General features: G+C 40.5%; 1 protein-coding gene across 2 annotated transcripts in view; it reads right to left on the bottom strand.

Annotated features, from left to right (window-relative positions):
- Nucleotides 1-13,447, bottom strand: part of LOC144495098 (cytoplasmic polyadenylation element-binding protein 2-like) — a 117,684-nt gene that overhangs the window by 72,909 nt on the left and 31,328 nt on the right. For both annotated transcript variants that reach the window (XM_078214985.1, XM_078214993.1), the window contains exon 3: nt 2,660-2,750. In XM_078214985.1, the coding sequence (XP_078071111.1) occupies nt 2,660-2,750 (91 nt within the window). The remainder of the gene's footprint in view (nt 1-2,659; nt 2,751-13,447) is intronic.

Raw genomic sequence — 13,447 nt, 5'->3', positions numbered from 1 at the left:
CATTTTAATGAGATTACTTTGCATTCTTCAAAACACCAGAAAGTATAAGCCCAATTTAATCAGCCTCTCATCATAACAAAACTCTCTCACCCCAGGAAACATTCCAGTAAACCTTTGCAGTACTACCTCTAACGCAAACATATTCATCCTTAAATATAGAAACCAAACTGCACACAGTGCACCAGATGTGGCCTCACTACAGCCCTATATAGAAGATTTATAGCAATGCTTCTTTATTCTTATACTCCAATCCTCTTGCAATAAAAGCAGACATGCTATTTGCCTTCCTCATTGCTTGCGGTATCTGTAGGCTAATTTTCTGTGTTCCTTGTAAAGGCACACCATGCCCCCCATCCCCAAAACGTTTTACAAATTCAGGCTTTTTAAGAATATTCTGCTTTTCTATTCTCATTACTAAGTGACTAACCTCTACTTATACTCCATTTGCCATCTTGCTGTCCATTCTCTTAACTGCTCTGTATCTCTTTGCAGCCTATTCTTCTCACTTTACACACTTACCTAGTTTTGTACCAACAACAAACTTAAGATACATTATCCTCTCTTTGTCGAAGTAATATAGAATGTAAAAAACAGAAGCCTCAGCACTAATTCTTCTTTTGGCACTCCGCTCGTCACAGCCTGCCAATTTGAAAAGGCCCCGTTTATCCCTACTCTTGTTTCCTATCTATTAACCAATTCTTTATCCATGTTGATGTACTGCCCTCAAAACCCATGAGCCCTCATTTTGTGGCACCTCATCGAATACCTTTTGGAAATCAACTGGTCCCCCTTTATCTACCCTACTAATTACATGGTCAGCAATCATTAATACATTTATGAAATACAGTTTCGCTTTCATGAAATCATGTTGGCTTGATCCAATTGTATTATGATTTTCTAGCCATTAAATATTTTAGCATTTTCCTGATGACTTACGTCAGACTAACTGGCTTGTAGTTTCCTGGTTTCTGCCTCCTTCCTTCCTTGAATAGTGGTGCTACACTTTTGGTAAATCATTTCCATGCATCCATTATTGCTGCAGCTATCTCTTCTAAAATGCTAAGACAAAGGCCATCCAGATCCTGGGGATTTGATGTATCAGTCTCTTAAATTTCTCCCATACTTTTTCTCTGCTAATATTAATGACAGTAAGAGTTTTAACAACACCAGGTTAAAGTCCAACCGGTTTATTTGGTAGCCTATTTGAAAGTATTTGGTAGGCTACCAAATAAATCTGTTGGACTTTAACCTGGTGTTGTTAAAACTCTTACTGTGTTTACCCCAGTCCAACGCTGGCATCTCCACATCATGACAATATTAATGACCTCCAGTTTCGTACTCATATTAGACCCTTGGTTACATACTATCTCTGGTATGTAATGTGTCTCCTACTGTGAATACAGGCACAAATTATTTGTTCAATGTCTCTGCCATTTCTACTGATAATTTCTCCCGTCTCTGCCTCCAAGGGATCAACACTTACTTTAGCTAATCTTCTCATTTAATATACCTGTGAAAGTTCTTGCAATCTGTTTTTATATTCCTGACCAGTTAATTCTCATTTCCTATTTTTCCCCTTTGTATCAACTTTTTGGTGGTCCTTTGTTAGATTCTGAAACAGTCCCAATCATCAGGCTTACTACTATCCTTGCAATGTTATCAGCCTCCTCTTTTAATCTATATTATTCTTAACTTCCTTACAAGTCATGGATGGATCTTACTGAGATTTCACAACAGAATGCATCTTGGTTGAACATGTTGATTGCTTTTTCCAAGCCATCTTTTGCAATAGGTTTACTAATTAACTCTGCCTTACTGCACAATATTAGATCTAAAAAAGCTTCATCTCTAGTTAGTTCCACATGTGCTGTTCAGGAAACTGTCACAAAGGCATTCTACAAATTCATCTTACAGAAGAAGCTTTGCTAGTCTGAACAGTCCAATCAATAAGCTTAAAGTACCCACAATTATTGCATTACCTTTGCTGCAAGCTCAAGTTATTTATTGGTTAATGTCTTGTCTAACAATATAACCGCTTTTGGGAGTCTATAACCTACTCCCACCAGCATTATCTAACCCTGTTATTCCTAATCTCCACCCATGCCGATTCTATTTCCTGATTTTCTGAGCCATGACCATGAGCCATTTTGAGGGTATGCTGGATAAGTACATGAGGAAGAGAGTGGGATAATTAAGGGAAGGAGGGATGGGAGGAGGCTCATGTGGAACATAAACACTAGCTTCAACTTATTGGGCTGAATGGTCTCATTCCATGCTGCAAGATTTCATACAATTCTACTCGTAACTAGGTTATTTTTCATCTCCTTGCTCACCCCATGATCTCAGTTTGGTCTTGCACCCCTTGCAAGAATAAAAACCTTTTCCACATTCATTAATTCATGTACATTCTTTTAAAACTTTATTTGTCCTGTCGTATTTTTCTTCTAGGTCATTAAGTCATGCTTATGCTGCTTCTGACTGTCTGAGGTTGCCTTTCAGCAGTTTCGTACATGTGCATCTTTTTTAGTTTTAGTCTTCCTAATATCAGATTTAAATTAATGTACGATTGCTAAAAAACTTAAAGCATTTGTTACAAGCGTAAATGAATATCTCGTAAAAATGTCATATCTATTTCATGACTTGTATGAGTAATACTAACCTTTCAGTGGATCGTGTTCAGCTCTCATTATGTCAATAAGTGAGTTTTCAAGTGAATGCATGTTCAGAGAATCATAAAGACGAGTGCGATCCTATAAAGAGAAAAATACACTCAGTAAACTAATCCTACGTCGTATTAAATCCTGATTAACAATGCAAGATTACAATACAAAAGGTATCTTTGTTACTACACTAACAAACATTTCATATATAGTATGATTACTGCAGTCTGGTCAAACTCGCCTCAATTACCAATTCATTCTAAACTACAAGGTATACAGCCTTTTAACTCACACATGATCTGGGAATTAAATTATTTAATTGACTTATATTTGGCCATTAATTAAAAAGAGTGATTTAAATCTTTAAGACAAATACAGCATATATCATGGGTGCCAATGGAATACAAGGACTGACTCAGCAAACCATCAGACCTCAATGTGCAGAAATTTGATGAATTGGATCATTTGAACGGTCCAGTTAAATACTGGGAATTAGTAATTCTGGCAAGACCTAATTCCTGGAAGTGAATAAGGAAAGATGTCCACTGTGGCAATCCTGGAGCTACCATGGTCAATGACTTCTGTATACGGTCAAAAAACAGAAGATCCCGGACTTGATGTCCCAAAAAAATGGGACTCAACTGCAGGGCACAATCTGCCCCTCTCCATCACAACGATTGGAGAGAGGCACATTTGAGACCCAAAAGCTTTATTCATCTGGCACTGTTCCATATGATCATTCGACAGGAATGAATCTTCTCATCTCATTTGGATTACAGCCCTGTACTACTGCCTATAAAAAAACACAGGATGTCCATTGCCCCCAAGGGGATAAGCTCCAAGGCACCAACACAATGGAGACCTGGCATTATGGGTTTCCAAACCTTTCTCTTCTGTTTAGCACCCAGTAAAGAAGCATTTCCCTGGGCACCGATTACAGGAAAAATGGGCTTGATGTTCATCGATACTAATGCACATGAATCAATTGAAATGTCAGCCACAAGTTATCTACTTGGTCTTTCAATTATATGGAGACACACATTTTGAAATTCTCTTATCGCCTCATATGTTCAAATGGCATAATGGGCCTTCTACTTCAGCACATGTTATCCAGATATTTGATGGCAGCTCCATATTTAACTTTCGGATAGCAATATACACAAACATCTACTTCAATCTGAAGAATGATCGAAATGACATAACGAACAAAAATAATTTGTAAATTATAGGACACTAAATTGTACAAAAGTTGCCCGATATTTAATTTTGGTATGTACATTGCACACCAGAATTAGTTAGTTACCCAATTCAATTATAGTTCAACAAAGATTTTACAACAGGATCGTAAAAAAATTCCAGCAGAACTTTAACTAGAAAATTGCATGCATCTGTTAGATATTCCATCGACTGACTGACTGGGTGGAACTGTACTTGCACGCAAACTCTTTCCAAATACTTAGTAAATATGCCTACTTGAAGGCTTTAGAGAGAGTGCAGAGGAGGTTTACCAGGATATTGCCTGGTATGGAGGGGCTTAGTTATGAGGAGAGGTTGGGTAAACTGGGGTTGTTCTCACTGGAAAGACGGAGGATGAGGGGTGACCTAATAGAGGTGGATAAAATTATGGAAGGCATAGATAGGGTGAACGGTGAGAAGCTTTTTCCCAGGTCGGTGGTTACGTTCACGAGGGGTCATAGGTTCAAGGTGGGGGGGGGGGGGTTAACACAGATATCAGAAGGACGTATTTTACACAGAGGGTGGTGGGGGCCTGGAATGCGCTGCCGGGCAAGGTGGTGGAGGCGGACACACTGGGAACGTTTAAGACTTATCTAGATAGCCACATGAACGGAGTGGGAATGGAGGGATACAAAAGAATGGTCTAGCTTGGACCAGGGAGCGGCGAAGGGCCTGTTCCTGTGCTGTATTGTTCTTTGAACATCTCACCAATTATAATGAAAATATAAAAAAGTGTTTTAATGAACATACAACTCTTCGTAATGTAAATAACATGGATCAATTTCCCCTGATTATTAAAGGTTCCTTTTCAGTTTTACTGCTTAATATACAGAATTATGTCACAAAGGAGGTTCCAAACAATGCATTAACAAGGTCTAAGTCAATTCAGGAAAATAAGCCTCTATATACAAACTATACCTATCCTTCAGCTGTTTTAAACAAGAACACTATTTTCAGCATTCTGGTCAGTAAAAATGTAATTTCAAGTTTATAATGCTGAAATAAAACGTGCACATTTTATTTCCACACTGATATACAGAAAATTAGGCTAAAATAAACTGGGGTCAGAAGAAAAGGTAAGGGAGTTATAACATTAACACTTTTTTTTTTGAATGCATTCACAATGCTTCTACACAATGACCAATGCTTCTACACAATGTTGTCTACATGGACTTTAGCAAGGCCTTTGACAAGGTACCGCATGGTAGGTTGTTGCATAAAGTTAAATCGCACAGGATCCAGGGTGAGGTATCTAAATGGATACAAAATTGGCTTCTTGACAGCAGCCAGAGGGTGGTTGTAGAGAGTTGTTTTTCAAACTAGAGGCCTGTGACCAGCGGTGTGCCTCAGGGATCAGTGCTGGGCCCACTGTTATTTGTCATTTATATTAATGATTTGGATGAGAATATAGGGGACATGGTTAGTAAGTTTGCAGATGACACCAAGATGGGTGGCATGGTGGACAGTGAGGAAGGTTATCTCCAATTGCAGCGGGATCTTGATCAATTGGGCCAGTGGACTGATGAATGGTAGATGGAGTTTAATTTAGACAAATGCGAGGTGATGCATTTTGGTAGATTGAACCAGGGCAGGACTTACTCAGTTAATGATAGGGCGCTGGGGAGAGTTACAGAACAAGGGGATCTAGGGGTACATGTTCATAGCTCCTTGAAAGTGGACAGAGTGGTGAAGAAGGCATTCGGCATGCTTGGTTTCATTGGTCAGAACATTGAATACAGGAGTTGGGATGTCTTGTTGAAGTTGTATAAGACATTGGTAAGGCCACACTTGGAATACTGTGTGCAATTCTGGTCACCCTATTATAGAAAGGATATTATTAAACTAGAAAGAGTGCAAAAAAGATTTACTAGGATGCTACCGGGACTTGATGGGTTGAGTTATAAGGAGACACTGGATAGACTGGGACTTTTTTCTCTGGAGCGTAGGAGGCTGAGGGGTGACCTGATAGAGGTCTATAAAATAATGAGGGGCATAGACAAGGTGGATAGTCAATATCTTTTCCCAAAGGTAGGGGAGTCTAAAACTAGAGGGCATAGGTTTAAGGTGAGAGGGGAGAGATACAAAAGTGTCCAGAGGGGCAATTTTTTCACACAGAGGGTGGTGAGTGTCTGGAACAAGCTGCCAGAGGTAGTAGTAGAGGCGGGTACAATTTTATCTTTTAAAAAGCATTTAGATAGTTACATGGGTATGATGGGTATAGAGGGATATGGGCCAAAGGCAGGCAATTGGGATTAGTTTAGGGGTTTTAAAAAAAGGGCGGCATGGACAAGTTGGGCCGAAGGGCCTGTTTCCATGCTGTAAACCTCTATGACCAGAATAATTCTTCTCACATTGATCTGAAACCTGAAAGTCCTCCTTTGCGATAAGTTAGTTATAAATCAAGATCAATATTTTAGAAAGCATTGCATTCCAACCCTTAAATTGCATTTTGAATATGTTAAGTCAGCCAGTTGATAGAGAAAAAAATATTTAAATGTTCAATTCCCGAGGATGAAAGTGGCAACATTTGAATGGTGGAGAGATGAAAAACAAGAGACCAGAATTAGGGGAGTGCAATGATCTTGGCGACACTCACGGGTTGGGAAACTGGAAGCATTTACAGAGCTAGAGAGGTGCAAGGCCATAGAGGGATGTGAAAACAAGGATGCAAATTTTAAAAACCAAAGCAATGCTGGACCTTAAGCTAATGTAAGTCAATGAACACAAAGTTGATGGGTCACAGAATTTGGCCCGAGTTAGGGTGTGGGTAGCCGAATTTTGGATAATTTCAAATTTACATTGCATGGAAGACAGGAAATTAATGAGATAGCTGATGCATTGGTTTTAATTTTGCAAAATTCCCGAGGTTGGCTGATGATTCTATTAGATTTGGGAAAACAGTGAATGTAGTTCCTTTATTCAAAAAGAAAGGGGGACAGCAAGCAGGAAACTACGGGCCAGTTCAGCTTAATATCTGTCACAGGAAAAATGTTAGAAGGTGGAGGTTGTAGCAGGTCACTTTGACAGATTGCCTTGGATTTATCCAAGTCAACATGATTTTGTGAAAGAGAAATCATATTTAACTAATCCAGTTTTTTGGCTAATGTAGCATTACATCTTTAATATTGTATTAGATGTGTTATTCAACAAACCTTTTGAAAAGTCTGACTTTACTATGTGCATTTTTATTAAGGAGGCCTCAAAAGCAAATAACTTGTACAAGGGCAGATGAATGCTAGGGGATTACATCATCACATGCAGAATTTATTGAATCAATTCTCTAGTTATTTTATGGCATTAACCGAATAATATCTGCCCTTAAGTGTATATAATTATTTTTAAATAATCAAAACATTGGAAGTTCATATTTAGCACCCGAATACAAACTGTGTCTTATCAATGTAGTGGGGACAAGTGTTAAATAATTCAAACCATACACACAAACAGCTGACGTATTCAACTCGTATTAAGTGGACACGAAGGACAAGTCAAGGTGACCAGCAAAGAGAAAAACAATCCTGTTAGTGCTTTAAAATATCAGATGGAAGCACATAGCAGATTTCAATCAAGTTTATTTGATGATTTAGTTTTCTAACCCATAAGATGTTTCACAGCCAAGCAACACACATGGACTTCGCTGCATAATTTGGATAACTTACTACTCAATGGAATAAACTTCAATAAAGTTGGCATTCAAAATTGAGATAGATAATGTTGTTATATCGATTTCTTTCATTACTTAAATATAGCAAACACAATGTGGTAAATAATGTAAATCATGCTATTCAAGATATAGAAACATAGAAAACTACAGCACAAAACAGGCCCTTCGGCCCCACAAGTTGTGCCGAACATATCCCTACCTTTTAGGCCTACCTATAACCCTCCATCCTATTAAGTCCCATGTACTCATCCAGGAGTCTCTTAAAAGAGTTCGCCTCCACCACCACTGACGGCAGCCGATTCCACTCGCCCACCGCCCTCTGTGAGAAAGACTTTCCCCTAACATTTCCCCTGTACCTACACCCCAGCACCTTAAACCTGTGTCCTCTCGTAGCAGCCATTTCCAACCTGGGAAAAAGCCTCGGAGAGTCCACCTGATCTATGCCTCTCAACATCTTATATACCTCTATTAGGTCTCCTCTCATCCTACGTCTCTCCAAGGAGAAAAGACCGAGCTCCCTCAGCCTACCCTCATAAGGCATGCCACTCAATCCAGGCAACATCCTTGTAAATCTCCTCTGCACCCTTTCAATCTTTTCGACATCCTTCCTGTAATGAGGCGACCAGAACTGAGCACAGTACTCCAAGTGGGGTCTGATGAGGGTCTTATATAGCTGCATCATTATCCCCGGACTCCTAAACTCAATCCCTCGATTGATAAAGGCCAGCACACCATACGCCATCTTAACCACCTCCTCCACCTGTGGGGCCGATTTTAGAGTCCTATGGACTCGGACCCCAAGGTCCTTCTGATCCTCCACAGGACTAAGAGTCTTTCCCTTAATATTGTACTCCTTCATCCCATTTGACCTGCCAAAATGGACCACTACGCATTTATCTGGGTTGAAGTCCATCTGCCACTTCTCTGCCCAGTCTTGCATCCTATCTATGTCCCTCTGTAACTTCTGACATCCCTCCAGACTATCCACAACCCCACCAACCTTCGTGTCGTCGGCAAACTTACCAACCCATCCCTCCACTTCCTCATCCAGGTCATTTATGAAAATGACAAACAGCAAGGGTCCCAGAACAGATCCCTGGGGATCTGGAATTTAGGAAAGAAATACAACATTTTGCCCTGATTTTAACAACCAAATTCATAGCACAATAAATCTGCAATGGACTTCAAGTTGCACAAGCTTGGTAGAATATAGATTTCACTCCATCTCCTAACTAAAATGCAGGTAAAATGTCTCCAACTTTACTTGCTCTGGTGCAGATTGCAACATATTTACCTTTCATGTTTAACATCTATGGCAAATGATTTGGGACAAGAACAACTGAAATCCTAAGTAGCGCCTGACATATTACGTTGGAAGTAGGAATGCTCCCTGCCTGACTGAGCAATGGAGAGCAATTGCAGCATTCACGCTGCCATCCTGGCTAGAATCAGTTACCGACAGCCAAACTTAGCACATATGGGCGGCATGGTAGCACAGTGGTTAGCACTGCTGCTTCACAGCTCCAGGGTCCTGGGTTCGATTCCCGGCTCGGGTCACTGTCTGTGTGGAGTTTGCACATTCTCCTCGTGTCTGCGTGGGTTTCCTCCGGGTGCTCCGGTTTCCTCCCACAGTCCAAAGATGTGCGGGTTAGGTTGATTGGCCAGGTTAAAAATTGCCCCTTAGAGTCCTGGGATGTGTAGGTTAGAGGGATTAGCGGTAAATATGTGGGGGTAGGGCCTGGGTGGGATTGTGGTCGGTGCAGACTCGATGGGCCGAATGGCCTCCTTCTGCACTGTAGGGTTTCTATGATTTCTATGATTCAACATCTGTATGGCTCAATATTACATAGAGCCATCAAAACTTGAATGTTACAGCTAGGAGCACAAGAGTAAAATAACAGATTAACTGAAGGATAAAGTATACACCAGCAGCTTGCAAATTGCAGTAATGTGAATTGCCAGAGCACTGAGGTTAGTTCACAACTTGCCACTATGGAGAAATACCAATCTACGGCCAATTCAATCTGACAGGAATGAAGGTGGTGTGAAAGAAAATAAGATGCAGGATGAATAGACCTAGGCAGCAATCAAACACATTCCATCAATCGAGTCAGATCAGTATTAGCAAAGGTATGAGATCATTTTGCATGATAATTTTTTTGAAGTCCATCGACAATACGGAGACTTGAGCATAGTACGCTCCAGTTGTTCTTTTCAAATAAAAAGTGCACGAAATTAAGTAGAAGCATTTTTGTTGTGGTTCATCTTGTAATCAGACAACACCCATTGTTATGCTTTACTGAAACCGATGGCAACTTCACCCTTTCATGCTGTTAGACCAAAGAACTGAATGAAAACAAGGGAGGGAGAACTATCCCAAAATGATCAGGCACAAATCCTAGCTATTAGTTCAAACGATTTTGGCATTGTGGTGGAAGTTGGTCATCTACAAATACTTACAGCTGAAGTAGTACAAGACAAAATTTTGAAACAACAGTAATGAAACATTTCTTCAGACTTTAGAAAATCCTTTTTTCCTCTTCTACATTGCACCATGAACGCAATATTAACAAACTTGATGATAGAAGGGCAAGCATGGACCCATAACTCAAATTAAGATATAGATAATTAAAAAGTTAATCACGTTAAAATGTATTAATACAAGACTTATTTCAATAGTTGAATATAATACAAATTCACTATAGTTACTTAAGTCTTGTAATCACAAAAGCTCCACTTGACTGAATTACAACTTTTAAGGTTGAGTGAACTGTTGTGATGTTTCCATAACTTTCCTATTTATTTGTATCTGCAATAGCTTCCTTGAACAGTATGTAATGAAACCTACGAGGGAGCAAGCTATTCTATATCTGGTCCTGTGTAATGATGATGTGGAGATGCCGGCGTTGGACTGGGTAACTTCTTCCTGTGTAATGAGACAGGAATAATTCATGATCTTACAGTTAGGGATCCTCTCGGAAGAAGCGATCACAGAATGGTTGAATTTAAAATACAGATGGAGCGCGAGAAGGTAAAATCCAATACCAGTGTCTTGTGCTTAAATGAAGGAGACTACAAAGGGCTGAGGGAGGCATTGGCGAAGGTAGACTGGGAGCAAAAACTTTATGGTGGGACAATTGAGGAACAGCGGAGGACTTTCAAAGCGATCTTTCACAGTGCCCAGCAAACTTACATACCAGTGATAAGGAAGGACTGTCGAAAAAGAGATAATCAGCCATGGATATCTATGGAAATAAAGGAGGGTATCAAATTGAAAGAAAATGCATACAAAGTGGCAAAGATTAGTGGGAAACTAGAGGACTGGGAAATCTTTAAAGGTCAACAGAAAGCCACAAAAAAAACTATAAAGAAAAGTAAGATGGGTAATGAGAGTAAATTAGCTCAGAACATAACAGATAGCAAAAGTTTCTACAAATATATAAAATGAAAAAGAGTGGCTGAAGTAAACATTGCCCCTTTAGAGGACGAGAGGATGGAAATGAGAAAATGGCTGAGGCATTGAACAGGTATTTTGTGTCGGTCTTCACAGTGGAAGACACAAATAACATGACAAAAATTGATGACAGGAAGGCTATGGCAGGTGAGGACCTAAAAACTATCACTATCACGAAAGAGGTAGTGTTGGGCAAGTTAATGGGGCTAAAGGTAGACAAGTCTCCTGGTCCTGATGGAATGCACCCCACGGTACTAAAAGAGATGGCGGGGGAAATAGCAAATGCACTAGTGATAATTAGCAAAATTCGCTGGACTCTGGGGTGGTTCCCAGAGATAGGAAAACAGCAAATGTGATGTCACTGTTTTAAAAAGGAGGTAGACAAAAGGCAGGTAACTATAGGCCAGTTAGCTTAACTTCTGTAGTAGGGAAAATGCTTGAATCTATCAAGGAAGAAATAGCAAGACATCTGCATATAAATTGTCCCATTGGTAAGACGCAGCATGGGTTCATGAAGGGCAGGTCATGTTTGACTAATTTGGTGGAATTCTTTGAGAATATTACGTGCTCAGTGGACAATGGGGAATCTGTGGATGTGGCGTATCTGGATTTCCAGAAGGCATTTGACAAGGTGCCGCACCAAAGGCTGCTGCATAAGATAAAGGTGCACGGTGTTACAGGTAATGTATTAGCATGGATAGAGGATTGGTTAACTAACAGAAAGCAAAGAGTGGGGGGAAATGGGTGTTTTTCTGGTTGGCCGTGACTAGTGGTGTGCCTCAGGGATCAGTGTTGGGACCGCAATTGTTTACGATTTACATAGATGATTTGGAGTTGGGGACCAAGTGTAGTGTCAAAATTCACAGCTGACACTAAGATGAGTGGCAGCACAAAGTGTGCAGAGGACGCTGAAAGTCTGCAAAGGGATATAGATAGTCTAAGTGAATGGGCGAGGGTCTGGCAGATGGAGTACAATGTTGGTAAATGTGAGGTCATCCATTTTGGTAGGAATAACAGCAAAATGGACTATTTAAATAGTAAAAAATTGCAGCTTGCTGCTGTGCAGAGGGATCTGGGTGTCCTTGTGCAAGAATCACAAGGAGTTGGTTTGCAGGTACAGCAGGTAATTAAGGCGGCAAATGGATTTTGTCCTTCATTGCTAGAGGGATGGAGTTTAAAAACAGCGAGGTTATGTTGCAGCTGTATAAGGTGCTGATGAGGCCACACCTGGAGAACTGTGTACAGTTTTGGTCTCCTTACTTGCGAAAGGATATACTGGCACTGGAGGAGGGTGCAGAGAAGATTCACGAGGTTGATTCCAGAGTTGAGAGGGTTGAGAGGAGAGACTGAGAAGACTGGGACTAGACTCATTGGAATTCAGGAGAATGAGGGGAGATCTTATAGAAACATAAGATTATGAAGGGAATAGATAAGATAGAAGCAGGGAAGTTGTTTCCACTGGTGGGTGAAACTAGAACTAGGGGGCATGGCCTCAAAATAAGGGGGAGCAGATTTAGGACTGAGCTGAGGAGCAACTTCTTCACACAAAGGGTTGTGAATCTGTGGAATTCCCTGCCCAGTGAAGCAGTTGGGGCTACCTCATTGACTGATTTTAAGGCAGGGATAAATTTTTGAACAGTAAAGGAATTAAGGGTTATGGTGAGTGGGCGGGTAAGTGGAGCTGAGTCCACAAAAAGATCAGCCATGATCTTATTGAATGGCAGAGCAGGCTCGAGGAGCCAGATGGCCTACTCCTGCTCCTAGTTCTTATGTTCTTCTTTTAAATCAATAACAATGTCTGTAAACTTTGTGCACTCTGATCAATAAAATTATGAATTGGCATTGCATTGAGTTGTGCATGAAAGACCATCTACAATAAAGGAGAGAGATTATATACCCATCCAATTATCAGAATGTGCAGTCTTACACGTTACAGCCAAATTGATTATCTTGAGTATGTGTTACAAAACAAAAGCATGCTTTTGGAATGAAATTTTGGTTTAGAAAATGATCTACTATAACAATAACTTGTATTTATGTAACACTATCGACATAATAAAACACCCCAAGGTGCTTTAAATTAAAACCAGTCACCCATTCACAAATAAACCCCTTTTCCATTGGTATGAGGAAGTGATCACCTGCGCTTATCACAAAGCATTTTAACCGCACTACTGGGCAGCACGATGGCACAATGGTTAGTGCTGCTGCCTCACAGGGCCAGGCACCCGGGTTTGATTCCCAGCTTGGGTCAGTGTGTGTGTGTGTGTGTGTGTGTGTGTGTGTGTGTGTGTGTGTGTGTGTGTGTGTGTGTGTGTGTGTGTGTGTGTGTGGAGTTTGCACGTTCTTCCCATGTCTGCGAGGGTTTCCTCTGGGTGCCTGGTGTCCTCCCACAGTCCAAAAGAAGTGCTGGTTAGGTGCATTGACCATGCT

Source organism: Mustelus asterias, chromosome 1, assembly GCF_964213995.1.
Source record: "Mustelus asterias chromosome 1, sMusAst1.hap1.1, whole genome shotgun sequence".
NCBI lineage: Eukaryota > Metazoa > Chordata > Chondrichthyes > Carcharhiniformes > Triakidae > Mustelus > Mustelus asterias.
This window is presented reverse-complemented; position numbering and strand designations above follow the sequence as displayed.